The 23,081-nt window shown below is 46.5% G+C and overlaps 1 protein-coding gene across 2 annotated transcripts in view; it reads right to left on the minus strand.

Annotated features, from left to right (window-relative positions):
• The window catches only part of LOC115118303 (plexin-A1-like), a 284,460-nt gene that overhangs the window by 211,626 nt on the left and 49,753 nt on the right, over positions 1 to 23,081 (minus strand). For both annotated transcript variants that reach the window (XM_065020769.1, XM_065020768.1), the window contains exon 3: positions 2,851 to 3,033. In XM_065020769.1, the coding sequence (XP_064876841.1) occupies positions 2,851 to 3,033 (183 nt within the window). The remainder of the gene's footprint in view (positions 1 to 2,850; positions 3,034 to 23,081) is intronic.

The following is a 23,081-nucleotide window of genomic DNA, read 5'->3' on the forward strand; positions in this document are numbered from 1 at the left end:
GAAGAGATGGTGGCAAAGGGGAAATGGGATTCCGATTGTGGAAGGGATATCTTCCCTCTGAGATCTACTGATCCATCCCACCCCCAGCTTCCACATCCCCCCCCAGCCTCCACATCCCCTTCCAGCATCCTGCCGGCCAACCGGCTGCAGCCTGCAGACAGACGCCCACAGCAAAGCACCGCTCCAAACCCACAGCTAGCAACCGCTACCTCAGGGGTCAGCACCAAGGACTATGGGACTGGGTTTCAGCCGACTTAGCAAAACAGGAGAGGCGTGTGTGTGTGTGTGTGTGTGTGTGTGTGTGTGTGTGTGTGTGTGTGTGTGTGTGTGTGTGTGTGTGTGTGTGTGTGTGTGTGTGTGTCCTAGACCTAGACTAGTCTGCATTAATGCCTGAATAATGGTTCAGTGTCTATCAGTGTGTATGCAGGTGTGCATGCTGGTGTGTATGAATGTGTGGTTGCATTCATTCCATACGTGACCGACCGCCTCAATTCCGTCTTATGTTGCAACATTTTAAATAGTGTTGTTTTTTTAACATTAGATAAAAGTAGTGACTACGAAATGGTATGTCATACACTGCAGTTGAGGAACAATGGGAAAGTAATGGCTTTGAAAGTTGCTAAACTTGTAACTCCACTTTTGAGAAAATGGCCCTTCAGTGTTTTGGTACGTACACCTACTGGAGAGCTCTTCTTTGTCTACACCCATTCAACATCGTTCACACCCTCTTAAGCCTTCTTAAGCCACACCCTCCCCACCCATATTTTTAAGGATTCACATGTGAGGTCATGTGCTAAACAGAGTGAGAAAGGTAGTGTAGTAAACAACCAAAGATTTTAAGACTAAAACTGGTGTATTCACCCCAGAGACAACTGGCTAACTTCATGGGTCATATAATCATCTGGCGAAGTGGAGTCTTTTGTTAAGACATGTTAGCTAGCTAAACAATGAACCATAATCCCAACCTATAGCTACATTTCAAATGGATTGTCATAGCTAGCCACCATGCATGAAATGCTGGAGTATGAATCTGCAAGCAGCTAAAGCTAACCAACTAGGTTCAATGTTAGCTAGCTAGCTAACATTAGGCTACAACTAACAATGCAAATGGCTCTGAGATACAAATAATATTACTACACAGATCATACATATAATGTTAGCTAGCGAGCCAGCAAGCTAACGTTTACTAGCTAGCACTACGATTTAACTTACAATGAAAATGACTTTCTGAAAAAAATCAGAAACGTATAATACAGTATCTGAAAATGTCGCTAGACTCTTACCCGTATACATGAATGAACGTTCATGGCAGCGTGTCTTTTCAGTTTGGTTTGTAGCTAGCTATAGCTTGTTTGGCCCGTTGTTGCGTCAAATCACTCCGGTTCACACTGATGTGCAGAAAGTCGTCCATCACAACTTTTTCCCACTGATATTTGTCGACAGCGCCTGCTAAATTCATGGCAGCAATGTCGTTGAGAGCAGAAGCAACACTTTGGCAGCTCTCCATGTCTAACATTATATCTGTCAAAAATGCTGCGGTAGCAAGGATTATCTACACATATTGAACAGCTCATGTTATAGACAGAAGAATGCTACATGGCAGACCAATCCAAACACATCTCTAGGCATGTCCAGCCCATGCAATATCTCAGCCAATCATGGGTAGCAGGAAGGTTCCTGTCTTTTTCCGTGGCTAAACCAACTAGGCTTGTAATTTAAATATGTTATTTGTATTTACAGATGGCAGACAAGTTTGTTATTAAAATGATGTTCAAATACCTCTCCTGTGAAGTAGTGGCGTGTGACATTTCTTGAAACGGGTCACATATTACTCTATTATCTGACCTAATAATTTCATATATTTATAATCACCCTACAAAGATACTGTCAAATCGACTCACTCTCAGCTTTTAGTGGAGTTCTGACAAAACCTGGAACCCACCACCAAGGCCATTTTTAGCCTCTACTCAGTGTTAATAGTCTGGAACCATCTGAGAGGCGTCCTAGAGTCCTCTCTGTTGGCAGTGAAGGACTCCAACACCTAGTCCTGCCCCCTACCCTGTTCTCTCCTGTTCTCTACTGTTCTCCCCTCTTCTCTCCTCTACTCCCATGTTCTCTCCTGCTCTCTCCTGTTTTCCCGTTTTCCAATTTTCCCTGTTCTCTCCTGTTCTCTCCTGTTCTTTCCTGTTCTCCAGAGCTCTGGGAACAGCACCATAGAAGGCACAGCAGTGGCTCACAGCACGACAGCGATTGCCTGAAGAAGCCGGTGATTGACAAACCCACTATGTGTGGGTCTACTCCAGTTAGTCTTAGAATCCCAGACCTAGGAGCAAGAGCACTAGATCTGTGGAGGATGTCGTATTCTCTTAGGAAAGGGGGAAAACATTTGTTTCCGGGGAGGGTCCTCTTCAGAAAAACAACTTTCCCAACAAATCCCAAGTCTGGGTAGGCATAGCTTAAAATGCAGGCGGGAATTGAGCTCATGTTCAGCTAGGGCAGCAAGCAGATACAGCAGTGATGTTACCCGTGACGCACATCCCATTTCCGACTCGTCCTCTCTGTCCCAACTGGCGCTGGAACTTCTATGGACGTGTAAGCTGGAGCGTTGGTACATTGTGGGAAGCAACCTGTCTGTCTAGAGAGACTCCAGAGAGAGTCTAGAGAGATCTCAATCACATCCACCCATCCAGCAAAAAGGAGTTTCTACAGCTTTTGAAAGACCAGCTTCTTAGAGCTCCAGCTCAACAGTGACCAGGCGGAAATGAGTCAGAGACTTTAAATTCATCCTCATAACCAGAGGTCGGTAACACATGTACACACACAAACACACAGAATCCACCAGTGGCCTACCTTCTTAATACGTCCGCTGCGTGTGCCGGCGAAGGCCACAGTGTGGCCGCGGTATTCATAGGCTGCCACCGACGTCATACCATCATCCTTGTCCACGAACAGAGGCATACCCTCGATGGTACTGGTCCCCCCCAGGGGCTGGTTGAAGTCCTGACCACAGAAGTTATCGTCTATTTGGAGTGGCTGCAGAGAGAGGGGGGGGGGGGTTAGAGCGAGACAGAGATAGAAAGAGAGAGAGAGACAAAGAGGGTGAGAGATGAGAGAGGGAGAGAGATATTGGGAGGAAGGGAGAGGGCGAAAGAGATTGGGAGGAAGGGAGAGAGATTGGGAGGGGGAGAGAGGGGGAGAAAGATTGGGAGGAAAGGATATGGAGAGAGTGGAAAGAGAGATGTTGGGAGGGATTTGGAATGGTAGGGAGAGAGAGGGGAGAGAGAGCGATTGGGAGGGGGTAGAGAGAGAGAGAGATTGGGAGGGAGGGAGGGATTTGGAAGGAGGAAGAGATTGGGAGGGAGGGAGAGAGAGAGCGAGAGGGGAGAGAGAGATTGGGTGAGAGGGGGAGATTGGGAGGGAGGGAGTTAGAGAGAGGAGGAGAGAGAGATTGGAAGAGGGGGGGGCAGAAGAAAGTGTGAGTGATGTATAAGCCAAATTTGCATATCACCCTCAAAATAGCAGCATACACACACTGTCACTGTTAAAGAAAAGTGGTTCATTGATGTATGTGTGATAGACCTGTGTGTAGCGGGCACCAGGTGGTATCTTTCACACGCACTGACACATGTAACCAGAAGATAATCACTAGCACCCTTATTAGCGTAGCGACCTCCAGCTCTCTAACACATCACATCCTCTTACACAACACTAATTAACTGGTGCCAGGAATCCCTCATTCATTAGAAGACATATCGCTTCCATAGGAGACAATCAATCACACACAATACACACTCTGCCTGCCGCTAAGCTCTCTGGGAAGGAAAGAGATGTGCGTGATCTGAGCCATGATGTGACCAGACTGGAGGATGGAAAGGAGGAATGCCGCCGGGTGAATTCTTTAGTCGTCCTTTGTCTAAAGACACAAAGCCACAAACATGTGCACTACCAGTCAAAAGTGGTCAAAACACCTACTCATTCAAAGAAAATCCCTTGAATGACTAGGTGTTCTAAAACTTTTGACCGGTAGCGTACATTGATGAACAGAATTGATCTTAGTGGCACTCCACTCTCCTTTTCACATAATTTAGCACCTGCTTTACTAAACTAAAGGCAATAGGTCTCAAAAGAGGGGTGGGGCTTTCCTCTGTAGTTCTCTGTTGCTCCTCTATTGTTCCTCAAGCAAGGGGGCAGGCCGATGACATCACGGATTCCCATCAGACCTTACTCCTAGATAACCTACTCCTAGATAACCTACTCCTTGAAGTTTGCAGTTGTGTCTAAAAAACACTATTTTGCTCATAGCATATTTTTTTACCCTTTACCCTTTTGTAATTAAACTTTTTCAACAGTAAAAGTTTTACAATATCGCTGCTAGGAGTCTTGCTCCTACCTGGCACGCAGGCGTCCCATCTAGAGCTCTGGAAATGCAAATGCACTACGCTAAATGCTAATAGTATTAGTTAAAACTCAAACGTTCATTAAAATACACATGCAGGGTATTGAATTAAAGCTACACTCGTTGTGAATCCAGGCAACAAGTCAGATTTTTAAAATGCTTTTCGGCGAAAGCATGAGAAGCTATTATCTGATAGCATGTAACACCACAAAAGACCCGCAGGGGACGTAAACAAAATAATTAGCATATTCGGCGCTACACAAACCGCACAATAAAATATAAAACATTCATTACCTTTGACCATCTTCTTTGTTGGCACTCCTAGATGTCCCATAATCACTATTGGGTATTTTTTTCGATTAAATCGGTCCATATATAGCCTAGATATCGTTCTATGTAGACTGTGTGATAAACGAAAAAAAATAGCGTTTCATAACGTAACGTCATTTTTTTAAATTCAAAAAGTCGACGATAAACTTTCACAAAACACTTCGAAATACTTTTGTAATGCAACTTTAGGTATTAGTACACGTTAATAAGCGATAAAATTCATCAGGAGGCGATGTAAATTCTATAGGTGTCGTCTGGAAAAACATGGCCGGAGAGAGCTCGACCAAAACATCCGGTAGGAGACCGGAGGGAAGTGGTTCCCTTGATTCGGTTCAACCAAGAATCAAAGCTGAATCAAATGACAAGACTCTAGACATCGCGTGGAAGCTGTAGGCACTGAAACCTCGGTCTCATGTAATTCGGTTCACTTTGAACAATTCCTGGAAGTAGCGCAAGGATATTTATTTCCATTTTCAGTGATCAGGTTTTCCTGCGCTTTTCGATGAAACTCACGTTCTGTTATAGTCACAGCCGTGATTTAACCAGTTTTATAAACGTCTGAGTGTTTTCTATCCACACATACTAATCATATACATATACTATATTCCTGGCTTGAGTAGCAGGGCGCTGAAATGTTGCGCGATTTTTAACAGAATGTTCGAAAAATTAGGGGGTAGGAGGAAGAGGTTAAATGTAGGGACAATGCACAAATACAAGTGGTTTACACAGAATAATTACAAATTGGCGAGAGAAGACTGACTATTAGATCGGTACACTTGGTTTTCAGGGAAAAAACTGGACCATGTTAAGGACATTATCATTGAGTCCTGATTTCGCCCATTCTACTCTCTGAGTATCAAATTCTCCCCCACCTCGTCCCCACCCCCCTCCCGAACCAGAAGACCCCTTCCCAATTCCGGATACCAGACGGGCCTCATTAGTAGAGACAAGAGTGTTGGCGACCCCCGCGTCCCCCTGCCCTGCCCGCTGACGCCCCTCATGTTTCACCCAGTGAGAGGTGCTATCTCTGCCAAGGGCCAGCCAGGCCAGGCATAACTGTGTACAGCAGAGTTCCTCTGAAAGGACCATGCGGGAGACCATGTCCTTTTCTAAACCCTCACCATGGAGATGGGTCTGGAAATGGAGCAGGGGAGGGGTGGTAGAAGAGGAAACACGGGACATCTGGGGCCAGATCATTATAGGCTGCCTGCATGCAGACTGTGTTGGAATTAGATGGTTCTGGATATGGTAGAGTGCTCAGTAGGTCTAAGGCTCCTGCCGCCTGAGAATACTGTAATCAGCATCCAGCAGGTACACATACTTTACCACTAACAGATGTCTGTTGCAACATTTCTACTGTAAATCTCTAAGTCATATAACCAAGGAAATGTAGATTATTAATCAGTGGCTATGTCCATCTCAGCAATGTTATCGAGATAACTTTTCCTAATAGTCATGGATCTCATGGAGGAATGTCCTGGCAGGCCAAGTCTAGGTCCAGCCTGGGCTGAGGAGAGAGAGAGGCAGCCATGGAGAGAAGTAGGAATCTGGCTGGGCTACTATGTGAGTTCCCATGGGGGCCTACAACCTCCCCTTGCTCCCTCTCTCCCTTGCCCCCTGCGCTGGGACAGAGACGGATTCAGCAGAGCGACTGGGCGGGCCTCCTATCGCAATCAGCGGAAACAGCGTGGCAGCCAACCAAAGCCAGAGGTTCAGACTGGCAATGAGGCATGGCTATCTGTGCTCCTCTTGCTCTGCCTCCCTGGCTCCACTCTCACTCTGCTTCCCTCTACTGTTTGTTTGTTTTTCTTTTTGTCCTTCCCTGGCTCAAATTACACTGTGAATGGGAAAGGAAGGAAAGGAAATATTGAGAGTCTGGTTGGTGATAGAGACTGTTCCACCGTGATGCTGGCCCATGTTGACTCCAATGATTCCCACAGTTCTGTCAGGTTGTCTGGATGTCCTTTGGATGGTGGATCATTATTGATACACTTGGGAAACTGTTGAGCGTGAAAAACCCAGCAGCGTTACAGTTCTTGACAACTCAAATCGGTGCGCCTGGTACCTACTACCGAGAGAGAGAGTGGGTTTGTATGGACAGAGAGTTGGTAGAATGACTTTTAAATGGAAGACCATCCCACTCCTAGAGAGTTGGTGGAATGACTTTTATAATGGAAAACTATTCCACTCTCCTAGAGAGTTGGTAGAATGACTTTTAAATGGAGAACCATCCCACTCTCCTAGAGAGTTGGTGGAATTATTTTTAAATGGAAAACCATACCACTGTCCTAGAGAGTTGGTGGAATGACTTTTACATGGAAAACCATCCCACTCTCCTAGAGAGTTGGTGGAATTACTTTTAAATGGAGAACCATCCCACTGTCCTAGAGAGTTGGTGGAATGACTTTTACATGGAAAACCATCCCACTGTCCTAGAGAGTTGGTGGAATGACTTTTAAATGGAGAACCATCCCACTCTCCTAGAGAGTTGGTGGAATGACTTTTACATGGAAAACCATCCCACTGTCCTAGAGAGTTGGTGGAATGACTTTTAAATGGAGAACCATCCCACTCTCCTAGAGAGTTGGTGGAATTACTTTTACATGGAAAACCATCCCACTGTCCTAGAGAGTTGGTGGAATGACTTTTAAATGGAGAACCATCCCACTCTCCTAGAGAGTTGGTGGAATGACTTTTAAATGGAGAACCATCCCACTCTCCTAGAGAGTTGGTGGAATTATTTTTAAATGGAAAACCATCCCACTGTCCTAGAGAGTTGGTGGAATGACCTTTAAATGGAGAACCATCCCACTCTCCTAGAGAGTTGGTAGAATGACTTTTAAATGGAGAACCATCCCACTCTCCTAGAGAGTTGGTGGAATGACTTTTACATGGAAAACCATCCCACTGTCCTAGAGAGTTGGTGGAATGACTTTTAAATGGAGAACCATCCCACTCTCCTAGAGAGTTGGTGGAATGACTTTTACATGGAAAACCATCCCACTGTCCTAGAGAGTTGGTGGAATGACTTTTAAATGGCGAACCATCCCACTCTCCTAGAGAGTTGGTGGAATGACTTTTACATGGAAAACCATCCCACTGTCCTAGAGAGTTGGTGGAATGACTTTTAAATGGAGAACCATCCCACTCTCCTAGAGAGTTGGTGGAATGACTTTTAAATGGAGAACCATCCCACTCTCCTAGAGAGTTGGTGGAATTATTTTTAAATGGAAAACCATCCCACTGTCCTAGAGAGTTGGTGGAATGACTTTTAAATGGAGAACCATCCCACTCTCCTAGAGAGTTGGTGGAATTATTTTTAAATGGAAAACCATCCCACTGTCCTAGAGAGTTGGTGGAATGACCTTTAAATGGAGAACCATCCCACTCTCCTAGAGAGTTGGTGGAATGACTTTTAAATGGTGAACCATCCCAATCTCCTAGAGAGTTGGTGGAATTATTTTTAAATGGAGAACCATCCCACTCTCCTAGAGAGTTGGTGGAATTATTTTTAAATGGAAAACCATCCCACTGTCCTAGAGAGTTGGTGGAATGACTTTTAAATGGAGAACCATCCCACTCTCCTAGAGAGTTGGTGGAATTATTTTTAAATGGAAAACCATCCCACTGTCCTAGAGAGTTGGTGGAATGACCTTTAAATGGAGAACCATCCCACTCTCCTAGAGAGTTGGTAGAATGACTTTTAAATGGAGAACCATCCCACTCTCCTAGAGAGTTGGTGGAATTATTTTTAAATGGAAAACCATCCCACTGTCCTAGAGAGTTGGTGGAATGACTTTTACATGGAAAACCATCCCACTCTCCTAGAGAGTTGGTGGAATTATTTTTAAATGGAGAACCATCCCACTGTCCTAGAGAGTTGGTCGAATGACTTTTACATGGAAAACCATCCCACTGTCCTAGAGAGTTGGTGGAATGACTTTTAAATGGAGAACCATCCCACTCTCCTAGAGATTTGGTGGAATGACTTTTACATGGAAAACCATCCCACTGTCCTAGAGAGTTGGTGGAATGACTTTTAAATGGCGAACCATCCCACTCTCCTAGAGAGTTGGTGGAATGACTTTTACATGGAAAACCATCCCACTGTCCTAGAGAGTTGGTGGAATGACTTTTAAATGGAGAACCATCCCACTCTCCTAGAGAGTTGGTGGAATGACTTTTAAATGGAGAACCATCCCACTCTCCTAGAGAGTTGGTGGAATTATTTTTAAATGGAAAACCATCCCACTGTCCTAGAGAGTTGGTGGAATGACTTTTAAATGGAGAACCATCCCACTCTCCTAGAGAGTTGGTGGAATTATTTTTAAATGGAAAACCATCCCACTGTCCTAGGGAGTTGGTGGAATGACCTTTAAATGGAGAACCATCCCACTCTCCTAGAGAGTTGGTGGAATGACTTTTAAATGGAGAACCATCCCACTCTCCTAGAGAGTTGGTGGAATTATTTTTAAATGGAAAACCATCCCACTGTCCTAGAGAGTTGGTGGAATAACTTTTAAATGGAGAACCATCCCACTCTCCTAGAGAGTTGGTGGAATGACTTTTAAATGGAGAACCATCCCACTCTCCTAGAGAGTTGGTGGAATTATTTTTAAATGGAAAACCATCCCACTCTCCTAGAGAGTTGGTGGAATTATTTTTAAATGGAAAACCATCCCACTGTCCTAGAGAGTTGGTGGAATGACTTTTAAATGGAGAACCATCCCACTCTCCTAGAGAGTTGGTGGAATTATTTTTAAATGGAAAACCATCCCACTCTCCTAGAGAGTTGGTGGAATGACTTTTACATGGGAAACCATCCCACTGTCCTAGAGAGTTGGTGGAATGACTTTTAAATGGAAAACCATCCCACTCTCCTAGAGAGTTGGTGGAATGACTAAATGGAGAACCATCCCACTCTCATAGAGTTGGTGGAATGACTTTTAAATGGAGAACCATCCCACTCTCCTAGAGAGTTGGTGGAATGACTTTTAAATGGAGAAACATCCCACTGTCCTAGAGAGTTGGTGGAATTACTTTTACATGGAAAACCATCCCACTCTCCTAGAGAGTTGGTGGAATGACGTTTACATGGAAAACCATCCCACTGTCCTAGAGAGTTGGTGGAATGACTTTTAAATGGAGAACCATCCCACTCTCCTAGAGAGTTGGTGGAATGACTTTTACATGGAAAACCATCCCACTGTCCTAGAGAGTTGGTGGAATGACTAAATGGAAAACCATCCCACTCTCCTAGAGAGTTGGTGGAATGACTAAATGGAAAACCATCCCACTCTCCTAGAGAGTTGGTGGAATGACTAAATGGAAAACCATCCCACTCTCCTAGAGAGTTGGTGGAATGACTTTTAAATGGAGAACCATCCCACTGTCCTAGAGAGTTGGTGGAATGACTTTTAAATGGAGAACCATCCCACTCTCCTAGAGAGTTGGTGGAATGACTTTTACATGGAAAACCATCCCACTGTCCTAGAGAGTTGGTGGAATGACTAAATGGAAAACCATCCCACTCTCCTAGAGAGTTGGTGGAATGACTAAATGGAAAACCATCCCACTCTCCTAGAGAGTTGGTGGAATGACTAAATGGAAAACCATCCCACTCTCCTAGAGAGTTGGTGGAATGACTAAATGGAAAACCATCCCACTCTCCTAGAGAGTTGGTGGAATGACTAAATGGAAAACCATCCCACTGTCCTAGAGAGTTGGTGGAATGACTAAATGGAAAACCATCCCACTCTCCTAGAGAGTTGGTGGAATGACTTTTACATGGAAAACCATCCCACTGTCCTAGAGAGTTGGTGGAATGACTAAATGGAAAACCATCCCACTCTCCTAGAGAGTTGGTGGAATGACTAAATGGAAAACCATCCCACTCTCCTAGAGAGTTGGTGGAATGACTAAATGGAAAACCATCCCACTCTCCTAGAGAGTTGGTGGAATGACTAAATGGAAAACCATCCCACTCTCCTAGAGAGTTGGTGGAATGACTAAATGGAAAACCATCCCACTCTCCTAGAGAGTTGGTGGAATGACTAAATGGAAAACCATCCCACTCTCCTAGAGAGTTGGTGGAATGACTAAATGGAAAACCATCCCACTCTCCTAGAGAGTTGGTGGAATGACTAAATGGAAAACCATCCCACTCTCCTAGAGAGTTGGTGGAATGACTAAATGGAAAACCATCCCACTCTCCTAGAGAGTTGGTGGAATGACTAAATGGAAAACCATCCCACTCTCCTAGAGAGTTGGTGGAATGACTAAATGGAAAACCATCCCACTCTCCTAGAGAGTTGGTGGAATGACTAAATGGAAAACCATCCCACTCTCCTAGAGAGTTGGTGGAATGACTAAATGGAAAACCATCCCACTCTCCTAGAGAGTTGGTGGAATGACTAAATGGAAAACCATCCCACTCTCCTAGAGAGTTGGTGGAATGACTAAATGGAAAACCATCCCACTCTCCTAGAGAGTTGGTGGAATGACTAAATGGAAAACCATCCCAGTCTCCTAGAGAGTTGGTGGAATGACTAAATGGAAAACCATCCCACTCTCCTAGAGAGTTGGTAAAAGGCATGTTCTTAATAATGCAGTGCCAAGACAATGGATTTGAACTTCAAGTCAAGGAAAAAAAGCCTTGAGGAAAGACAGTGAATAAAAGACAATCCAAGACATGATGGAGGTGCTTAATAAAGGACTGCTGTTGTATATTACAGGATACTGGTTCTAGCCAGTGAGAGTGGGTGGATCATGTCCTGGTCTGTTCAGACAGCCTCGTCCCTTGAAGCACAGACTGCCCAGAACTTGTACACAGTCTTATCTCTACACCATCTGATTGATCCTAAAGAGCAGACAGACCACCTCCTTCATATCTGCCTATCTATCTCCCACTCCACTGGAGCTCTATGGGTCAATCAATAGAGACAGCACAACTTGACAAAAGAGAATGTAATGGGTTAATTTGTCCCTGCATTCGTGTAAGCTCCACAGAGACCAGGCTTTGATAAACAAAGTACCTCCATCCCATGTGAGCTCTACAGAGCTGGGAGAATGCTGCCTGCCCCTGAGACCAGACTGATGCAACAGCTTCCAAGAGTTACTGTAGGGGAGTGGGTATAAATAGAAAGATAAATGTTTTGCAGTTTGTTTGTGTGTGTGTGTGTGCGTGTGTGTGTGTGTTCGCATGCATGTGTGTGTGTGTGTTCGCATGCATGTGTGTGTGTGTGTTCACATGCATGTGTGTGCATGTGTGTGTGCATGTGTGTGTGTTCGCATGCATGTCTGTGTGTGTGTGTGTATGTGTGTGCAGTAGAAAGACAAAAAAAGGAGATGAAATGTTACTGCCAAAGCAGGATGGACAAACTACTTAGAGAGAAGAGCCAAGAAAAGAAACTAGTCTTGCTGAACAAGAATACACAGACACTGGAAACAGCCCATTTATGGTCGACCGCCAAGTTAATTTTGATTTGTGGTATTGGATACAGCGCAGCAATGCTGCTTGCCCTTTGTTTGCTGTGGCCAGCCAATGGTGGCTTTCTAATTGGCTCTTAATGGCACTTGGTCAAATGTAAGTGGGGAGGGACTGTGATGCTGGTGAGCCCTGCCATTTCCAGCTAGGGGAGGGGGGAATTGAGAGGCAGAGACACATTGGCATTATAAACTGAGCCACAAACCACCCAGGACTCATCTACAGCAAACACACACATCCCCCACTAACATTAGTCTATCTGTCTGTCACCACGGGCCTGGTAGTTTAGTGTCTGCTACAGCCATGTTGGGGGATTTGGGGGCGATGATACAGCACAGTGAGAGCAGTGCAGTATACCCCCCCCCATTTGTCACATGCGCCGAATGCAGCAGGTTTAGAATTTACCGTTAAATGCTTACTTACGAGCCCCTTCCCAACAATACGGAGTTAAAAAGTAAGAGAAGTTAGCAACAACAACAAAATGTAAAAGGAAATAGTAACACAATAAAATAACAATAACGAGACAATATACAAGGACTAGTGGTACCGAGTCAATGTGCAGGGGTGAGAGTTAGTTGAGGTAATTGAGGTAATATGTACATGTAGGTAGAGTTAAAGTGACTAGGGTAGATAATAAACAGAGGAGTGGCAGTGTATGTGAAGAGTGTGTGTGCATGTGTGTAGTGGGTAAAGTCCAGTGTGTGTGTAGTGGGTAAAGTCCAGTGTGTGTGTGTAGTGGGTAAAGTCCAGTGTGTGTGTGTAGTGGGTAAAGTCCAGTGTGTGTGTGTAGTGGGTAATGTCCAGTGTGTGTGCATGTGTGCGTAGTGGGTAAAGTCCAGTGTGTGTGCATGTGTGCGTAGTGGGTAAAGTCCAGTGTGTGTGCATGTGTGCGTAGTGCGTAAAGTCCAGTGTGTGTGCATGTGTGCGTAGTGGGTAAAGTCCAGTGTGTGTGCATGTGTGCGTAGTGGGTAAAGTCCAGTGTGTGTGCATGTGTGCGTAGTGGGTAAAGTCCAGTGTGTGTGCAAGTGTGCGTAGTGGGTAAAGTCCAGTGTGTGTTTATGTGTGCGTAGTGGGTAAAGTCCAGTGTGTGTTCATGTGTGCGTAGTGGGTAAAATCCAGTGTGTGTTCATGTGTGCGTAGTGGGTAAAGTCCAGTGTGTGTTCATGTGTGCGTAGTGGGTAAAATCCAGTGTGTGTGCATGTGTGCGTAGTGGGTAAAATCCAGTGAGTGTGTGTAGAGCCAGTGCAAAAGATTCAGGGATAATAAAAAGGGGGTCCTATGGCTTGGGGGTAGAAGCTGTTAAGGAGCCTTTTGGTCCCAGACCTGGTGCTCCGGTACTGCTTGCCGTGCGGTAGCAGAGTAAACAGTCTATGACTTGGGTGGCTGGGGTTTTTGACCATTTTTAGGGCCTTCCTCTGACACCATCTGGTACAGAGGTCCTGGATGGCAGGAAGCTTGGCCCCAGTGATGTAGTAGCCCGTACATGCCAAGAGTGTGCAAAGCTGTCATCAAGGCAAAGGGTGGCTACTTTGAATATACAGTATGTATATTTTTTTATCCCAGCCCCCGTCCCCGCAGGAGGCCTTTTCGGTAGGCTGTCATTGTAAACAAGAATTTGTTCTTAACTGACTTGTTAAATAAAGGTTAAATAAAAAATCAACCAAAAAAAATATTGATTTGTTTAACACTTTTTTGGTTACTGTCACGCCCTGGTCGAAGTATTTTGTGTTTTTCTTTATGTTTTGGTCAGGCCAGGGTGTGACATGGGTTTTTGTATGTGGTGTGTAGCTTAGTGGGATTGTAGCTTAGTGGGGTGTTCTGGGAGAGTCTATGGCTGTCTGAAGTGGTTCTCAATCAGAGGCAGGTGTTTACCGTTGTCTCTGATTGGGAACCATATTTAGGCAGCCATATTCTTTGGTTGTATTGTGGGTGATTGTCCTGTGTGTCTTGATGGCCTTGTTAGAGGTTTGTAGACACATGTATAGGCTGTTTTCGGTTTTCGTTTGGTTTATTGTTTTGTTGAGTTTGTGTGTTGATTCGTGTTAAATAGTTGTTTTATTAAACATGGATCGAAATCTACACGCTGCAGTTTGGTCCGACTCTCCTTCACCAGTAGAAAGCCGTTACAGAATCACCCACCACAGGACCAAGCAGCGTGTCAACAGGCAGGAGCCACAGGAGAAGCGACAGGTGCAGCAGGAGCAACAGCAGCAGCAGCAAAGGCAGCAGCAACAGAAGCAGCAGCAGCAGTGGGAGAGGCTGCACTCTTTGGATAAATGGACTTGGGAGGAGATCCTTGAGGGAAAAGGACCCTGGGCAGAGCCATGGATGGAATTGGAGCTGTCGGCGAAGCAGAGTGCTGAGTCTGAGAGTGTGGAGGATGTAGTGGACAGAGTAGAAAGAAAGCTGTGGGCGTGGCATAATATGCACGGCATACCAGTGCCAGCACCACGCATCAGGCCTACAGTGCGTCCCGCCTGTCCAGCGCTGCCGGAGCGTCCCACCTGTCCGGCGCCGCTGCCGGAGCGTCCCGCCTGTCCGGCGCCGCTGCCGGAGCGTCCCGCCTGTCCGGAGCCTCCCGCCTGTTCGGCGCCGCTGCCGGAGCGTCCCGCCTGTCCGGCGCCGCTGCCGGAGCGTCCCGCCTGTCCGGTGCCGCTGCCGGAGCTTCCCGCCTCTCCGGCGCTGTCAGAGCTACCGCCCCTCATGCCAGAGGCGCCAGAGCCCCTCATTCCAGAGGCACCAGTACTCCTCAGTCCAGCGCTGCCAGAGCCTTTTTCTCCAGTCTGCCCAGCGCCGTCTGAGCTACCCGTCTGCCCAGCGCCGCCAGTACCGCCAGTCTGCCCACCGCCGCCAGTCTGCCCTGTGCCACCTCCACACTCCAGTCCTCCGGTAGCAGCTCCCCGCACCAGGCTTCCTGTGCGTGTCCTCGATCCAGTACCACCAGTTCCAGCACCACGCACCAGGCCTTCAGTGCGCCTCGCCTGTTCAGCGCAGCCAGCGCTTTTCTCCTCTCCTGCGCTGTTGGAGTCTCCCGCCTGTTTAGCGCAGCCAGAGCCTTTCTCCTCTACAGCGCTGCCGGAGTCTCCCGCCTGTTCAGCGCAGCCAGAGCTGTCAGTCTACATGGAGCAGCCAGAGCTGCCAGTCGGCAAGGAGCAGCCAGAGCTGTCAGTCAACATGAAGCAGCCAGAGCTGTCAGTCTGCAAGGAGCCGTCAGTCTGCAAGGAGCCGTCAGTCTGCAAGGAGCCGCCAGTCTGCCCAGCGCCGCCAGTGCTCCCAGTCTGCTCAGCGCCGCCAGTCTGCCCAGCATCGCCAGTCTGCCCAGCGCCGCCAGTCTGCCCAGCGCCGCCAGTCTGCCCAGCGCCGCCAGTCTGCCCAGCGCCGCCAGTCTGTCAGGATCAGTTAGATCCATCAGTCGGCCAGGATCTGCCAGTAGTGCCAGTCGGCCAGGATCTGCCAGTCGGCCAGGATCTGCCAGTCGGCCAGGATCCGCCAGTCGGCCAGGATCCGCCAGTCAGCAAGGATCCGCCAGTCTGCCAGGATCCGCCAGAAGTGCCAGTCAGCCAGGATCCGCCAGTCAGCCAGGATCTGCCAGAACCGCCAGTCAGCCAGGATCCGCCAGTCAGCCAGGATCCGCCAGTCAGCCAGGATCTGCCAGATCCGCTTGTCAGCCAGGATACGTCAGTCAGCCAGGATCCGCCAGTCAGCCAGGATCTGCCAGATCTGCCAGTCAGCCAGGATCTGCCAGTCAGCCAGGATCTGCCAGATCCGCCAGTCAGCCAGGATCCGCCAGTCAGCCAGGATCCGCCAGTCAGCCAGGATCTGCCAGAACCGCCAGTCAGCCAGGATCCGCCAGTCAGCCAGGATCCGCCAGTCAGCCAGGATCTGCCAGTCAGCCAGGATCTGCCGGAACCACCAGCCAGCCAGGATCTGGTAGATCCATCAACCTGCCTGAGCTTCCTCTCACTCCTGAGCTTCCTCTCACTCCCGAGCTTCCTCTCACTCCCGAGCTTCCTCTCACTCCCGAGCTTCCTCTCACTCCCGAGCTTCCTCTCACTCTCGAGCTTCCTCTCACTCTCGAGCTTTCTCTCACTCTCGAGCTTTCTCTCACTCTCGAGCTTTCTCTCACTCTCGAGCTTTCTCTCACTCTCGAGCTTTCTCTCACTCTCGAGCTTTCCCTCACTCTCGAGCTGCCTCCGTCCCGAGCTGTCCTTCAGTCCCGATCTGCTCCTCAGTCCAGTGGGGTTCTGGGTGAGGACTACTAGGCCATGGTCGGCGGCGAGGGTGGACTATCCAGGGACGCGAGGAAGAGGGACTAAGACAGTGTTTGAGTGGGGTCCGCGTCCCGCACCGGAGCCGCCACCATGGACAGACGCCCACCCGGACCCTCCCTGTTGTTTTGAGGTGCGTTCGGGAGTCCGCACCTTGGGGGGGGGGGGGTTCTGTCACGCCCTGGTCGAAGTATTTTGTGTTTTTCTTTATGTTTTGGTCAGGCCAGGGCGTGACATGGGTTTTTGTATGTGGTGTGTAGCTTAGTGGGATTGTAGCTTAGTGGGGTGTTCTGGGAGAGTCTATGGCTGTCTGAAGTGGTTCTCAATCAGAGGCAGGTGTTTACCGTTGTCTCTGATTGGGAACCATATTTAGGCAGCCATATTCTTTGGTTGTATTGTGGCTGATTGTCCTGTGTGTCTTGATGTCCTTGTTAGAGGTTTGTAGACACATGTATAGGCTGTTTTCGGTTTTCGTTTCGTTTATTGTTTTGTTGAGTTTGTGTGTTGATTCGTGTTAAGTTGTTTTATTAAACATGGATCGAAATCTACACGCTGCAGTTTGGTCCGACTCTCCTTCACCAGTAGAAAGCCGTTACAGTTACTACATGATTCCATATGTGTTATTTCATAGTGTCTTCACTATTATTCTACAATGTAGAAAATAATTTTAAAAAATTTAAAAACCCTTGACTGAGTAGGTATGTCCAAACTTTTGACTGGTACTGTAGGTGTTCCTTTTGTCCAGGTGGGAAAAGGCGGTGTGGAGTGCAATAGAGATTGCATCATCTGTGGATCTGTTGGGGCGGTACCGAGTGGGTCTGGGATGATGGTGTTGATGAAAGACATGACCAGCCTTTCAAAGCATTTCATGAAAACAACTGTTATGACATTTATGGAAAGATATTTGAAACACAGAGACTCCAGACATGCGGACCAGAAGAAGACTGGCTAAGACGGCGCTGACGAATTGCGCCTACAAAACATAGCAGGTTTCTACTTTTTCTAAGGCTGGGCACAGTCCCATCCTCATCAACAGGGCTGGCATGGTGATGGTCAAAAACGGCAACTTCCTCAGAGTACACATCTCCGAGGAGCTGAAATGGTCAAATCACATGGACTCTTTAACCTCATGAGGCTGAAGAAAATTTGGCCTGTCCTCGAGGGCCCTCACAGTGTTCTACAGGAGCACCATCGAGAGCATACCGTCGGGCAGCATCACAGCCTGGTACGGCAACTCCACTGCCGCAGACCACAAGGTAATACAGAACACCATTGGGTGCTCACTGCCTGCCCTAGAGGATACCTACAACACCAGGTGTCACAGGAAGGCCAAGAAGATGATCAGGGACCTCAGCCACCTGAGTCAGTCTGTTTCCCCCACTTCCATCACTCAGATGCAGGTAATACAGGAGCAGCATGGCTAAAACTAATATACTAGCCAATAGCTTCTACCCTCAGACCATCAGGCACACACACACACACACACACATCTTTGGAAAATCCCCCTAACAGCCCCCACCCAATGGACAATTATCAAGCTGAATACCGACCACTACACCTACCTAACCCCTCCCCCCTTTTACAGGTGGAAATATGTATATATTTCAGATCTACACTGTTGGAGCTCGGAGTTTAGACTTGCCTACCTCTCTTCCATTTTGTCTTCCTATAAAGTCTCTCCCTAAACAACATCTAACAGGCCCACACCAGTAAACGCTTTTTTCTGAACACATCTCATATCCCTCTCTTCCCACATACTGTAGGAGTGCCTTTGATACCTGCATCCTCTCATTAAATGGGATCTATTTATACAGACCATGCCATATCATTATCTGATACCGCCGGCAGACTAGACAGAGAAACAGCAGTGTACATGCAGCTGCCAGCAGAGTGTGTGTGTGTAAGTATGTGTGTCCGTGCGCAGTTTGTGTGTGTTTATGTGTGTACTCTGTTCTGCTAGCTAGTATATTAGCGGGCAGTGTGTCAAGGCCGTAATGCGGCGCAGCATTGAGGCAGGGCCAGGCTGTGAGACAGATGTTGGTATCCCCTCTCTCCTGACCCCACACACCACAGCTACATTCCCCAGCCCTGCACAGCCCTCCTCTCCCCAGTACAGAGGCCTATTATGAGGCTGCACATGACCCGCGCACGACCTGACACACACTGGGCTACACACAGACATCTGGCACTGACCATAGACATATAGAAGTCTGTGCACGCACACACACAGACACACACACAGACACACAGACACAGACACACACACACACACGTATAATAATCTGTAGATACACAGACAACACACTAATCCTTAAAATTTAATACAGTAATTCCTTTAATGTTCTCAAACCTTATTTTCTCTTTAATGTGTTTGTGTAAATGTATTCATATCATCTCACAGTAACTTACTGAACATGTATGTACGTACAGGGTTAGGCTGTTCTGTTTAACATGAAAACATCTGTCGTTTAGTGCCCTTCAGATGACGATAACTCAATAGTATCCCTGCACTATTATAAATCCTAGGAGTATTCTGCATGCCAAGACAGTCTTTCCATTGAACCAGAGTGCTCTCTTTTTCTCCTCCAATTGGATTGGAAGCAGCTGTGCTCTCTCTCTCCTAATGTGTCGAGTAGGAAACACAATTTAGGTACATTTTTGAACATTACTGACTTAGATCTGGGGTTCTACTTTCCCCTCTAAAGCATGAAACCCACCGGGAATCTCACTGCCGATAGACTGCTGATAGGTACTTATCACAGTGGGAGACCGTTCCTTCTCTTGCTAAAACAAAAACGGTACCTGCTGCGTGCCGACCCAGTAGCGACCAACCTACCGATTCTACTTGTATACTCGAAATACTCTTCAGTGGCCAAGAACTTGACTTTCAGCCAAGGAGCCAACAAAGAAAAAGGAAAAAAGAGGGCATTTTCTCTGTACATCCACGGATGAGCCAGTCACACTTCTGTAGGCTATGGGATGGTAGCTAGCTAAGTGCACAGATGCAATGCAAACAACACTAAATACTTCCTCCAAGCTAGCTAACCAATGTAGCTAGTATTGTCAATAAAATGTAATCACAATGGATTACCTAGTTTCCATAAAACAGCTGCCTGTGTTAACTGGCAGGTTTTTGCAGTGTCTTTAGCTAGCTAGCTAGCTAGCTATATTGTGCTAGCTAGGAATATGCTAATGCTAGCTAGCTAAACATGTGGCTGGTACTGACTGTATGGGATTATGGACAGTGAATTAAATTGTTTATTCATCATTTTTCTAGGTAGTTATCTAGCTGTGGCCATTTGGCTAGTATCAACAAGGGCATTCTAGAAAATAGCAACGTTAGTGCAGATAGCTTGGAATCTAGACCATAAGCAATACGCATGGATATGCATTGCCAAACAACGCTACTGCCACCTTCTGGTTTGGAGTATTTTTAACAAAGCTGAGTTGCTGACGACTTCCAAGGTCTTTGCTGTGTGAACACAAAAGAGATTGACTGCCGACATTCTGTTCAGAGGTGCTGAGTACCGTCGGCAGGCAAACGTTTGACAATCCTACTGGTGTGTCTGAGCTTGAACCCTGAAGTCTGAATGTACATAAAAGCGTATGTATGAGTGTGTGTGTGTGTGTGTGTGTGTGTGTGTGTGTGTTGTTTTGACAGGGCTCAGGGGTATTGATGGTGTTTTGCTGCGTCCCAGGGTATCAGTGGAAGCCAACATGTGACTGCTCCCGACAGATTCTGCTCCTAACGCACCTCTCCCTAGCAACGGGCTCTATCAACCAAACATGAAAGGTCACGATGCCTGAAGCTTGGTTGCCACCTTGGGTAGATGTTTTTTTGCACCTGGATGTCTATAGAGAGCATGGTGAAGTTCATAGCAGAATGCACTGTGGTAATGTTTTATGGGTTATAACAAAAACAACACTAAACTACCTAGTGACAGACAAGAACAAATAGGCCCATAATAATGAGAAAAAAAACAAAGGAATTAGTGGAGATCACTGAACACTGAGGATGTGTCATAGGGCTGTGTAGGCTACTGTGTCAGAGTCTGTTGGGCTACCATCAAACAAACATCATGTTTTCATGTAATACAGCACAGTTAGTTGATGCTTTTAACCATGTTGGCCAAGCAAATGCTTTGGATTACAATCGGTATAATCTGAAATAAAACGCCCAGCCAACTCTAATCTAATTACTAAAGCCCTCCCTGGACTGAGTTTAGGACCGATAGACAGCATGGTTGGGCTCTCAGTGCTGCATGGTGGCAGAGGAGGTCACACACACACACACACGCACACGCACACACAGCCCTTGTAATCTCTGTTGATGTTTTCAAACTGCTGTGGCTTAATGAGTTCTCAAAAAATGTCAATTTGTGCCCCCCCCTCCCCCTCTCTCTTTACACTGAGGAGAGGGAGTTCATTAAACTCCATTCATCACGGCAGCAAAAAGCCCTCCACATCCCATAGCACCCCCAACCCCAATGCCATGACAACAGAGGAACTGGGAGAGGGGAGTGAGATGGCAGGGCTCATCAGGGATACACCTTTTCACTCTGGGTGGAGGACTGGGGTGAAGCCTCTCTAGAAGACAAGAGCTGGGAGATACTGCTACTCACTCTCTATGTTCTGTATGACAGCAGCTCAGGCTGAAGCGTCGGAGCTGCGTAACATGCTAACAGAGCAGTACAGTTAGCTGTTACAGCTACTGCTGCTCCCTACAACATAGTGTAGCACAGACTGAGGTTGTGTCCCAAATTACAACCTATTCCCTATTTATTAAACTACTTTTCACCAGGGCCCATAGGGATCTGGTCAAAAGTAATGAACTATGTAGGGAATAGGGTGCCATTTGGGACGTAATCTGAAGCTTCATGCTAACAGAGACAGAGAGGATGTGGTGAGTCAGTTCCCTCCAAGCCCCAAATAACAAACTGTGTATTATACTGGAGAGAATAATGACTGTGAGGCTGCGATGGCAGAGACTGGGGAAGGCTTGGCCAAATAAAATAATGGTCATAAACAAATACTGTTTGCATAACCATCTTGGAACAGACTGTTGCATTTCACATAACATCAGCCATGGAACAACACATTGTTTCCATAAGCAAAGCAATATACTACACTGGAAACTCTGGCCTTGTTAAGGTTCTCTGCTTTCTTCCCTATGTTTTTATTTTTATATTTACATTTTTTGTATAAATGTAACCTTTATTTGACTAGGAAAGTCAGTTAAGAACACATTCTTATTTACAATGATGGCCTACCAGGGAATAGTGGGTTAACAGCCTTGTTCAGGTGCAGATTTTCAGCTTGGGGATTTGATCCAGCAACCTTTTTGTTACTGGCCCAACACTCTAACCACTAGGCTACCTGGCACCCCTGTCACTGAGATTTATCATCCGTAATCTTGATTAATAACTGATTGGGGCTGTTGCAGTGACCGTAATACCACCACACCGGTAGTCATGGCTCATGACCGCAGTAAAATGCCATGTGTCTGCATGCACCTTCCCATGTACACCAGAGATCTGTAGATAATGACGAGATGCTCATGTCTCTGTCTTAACAATGGGAGTCGTTGTCCCAAAGGTGGGAAGGCAGGCAACAAGCTTAGGCCCAAAATAAGCCCATAGAAAAGCATTGGCCTAATTTGGACAGATTTTAGCGAGACTGAAACCTCTCACTTTGCCTCTTCCTCTATGGTTCACACACACACACACACACACACACACACACACACACACACACACACACACACACACACACAAAAAGCCGCTCCCCCTGTCTCTCACGCCAACAAAGTTGGAAGATCATATCTTCCTTTCTGACAAGTGGTTTCAACTCACTATTTGCCTTTGAGGTTTGGTTCAACATAATCGGTCATATGGACACCAAACCACATTGAGACATTATTTTACTGTAACAGAGGACAAGTAAACTTTTCTAAAGATACCCTTATTATGTCTCAACTACTCCAATCATGCGCAGAGCAGACACTACTAAAACGAGAGTAGCTATGCACATTGACTCGCTCGTTTGTCGCTCGCGGCATTGGGGTACCACGTACCGCTAGCAGCATTTTAGCCAAAGACTGTTTGTTATAGTAGTTGTGCAGTCTGTTTTATAAATGTGCAATAAGCATAAATCAAATCAAACTTTGTCATATGCGCCGAATACAACAAGTGTAGACCTAGAGGCAAAATGCTTATTCACCAACAGTGCAGTTCAAGAAGAGATAAATAAATATTTACCAAATAAACTAAAGTAAAAAATTATAAAAGTAACACAGTAAAATAACAATAACGAGGCTATACACAGGGGGTACCGGTACCGAGTCAGTGTGCAGGGGTACAGGTTAGCTGAGGTAATTTGTGCATTAGGTAGGGGTGAAGTGACTATGCATAGATAATAAACAGGTTAGCTGAGGTAATTTGTGCATGTAGGTGGGGGTGAAGTGACTATGCATAGATAATAAACAGGTTAGCTGAGGTAATTTGTGCATGTAGGTGGGGGTGAAGTGACTATGCATAGATAATAAACAGGTTAGCTGAGGTAATTTGTGCATTAGGTAGGGGTGAAGTGACTATGCATAGAT

The sequence above is a fragment of the Oncorhynchus nerka genome, linkage group LG7 (genome assembly GCF_034236695.1).
Source record: "Oncorhynchus nerka isolate Pitt River linkage group LG7, Oner_Uvic_2.0, whole genome shotgun sequence".
NCBI classification, from domain to species: Eukaryota; Metazoa; Chordata; class Actinopteri; order Salmoniformes; family Salmonidae; genus Oncorhynchus; species Oncorhynchus nerka.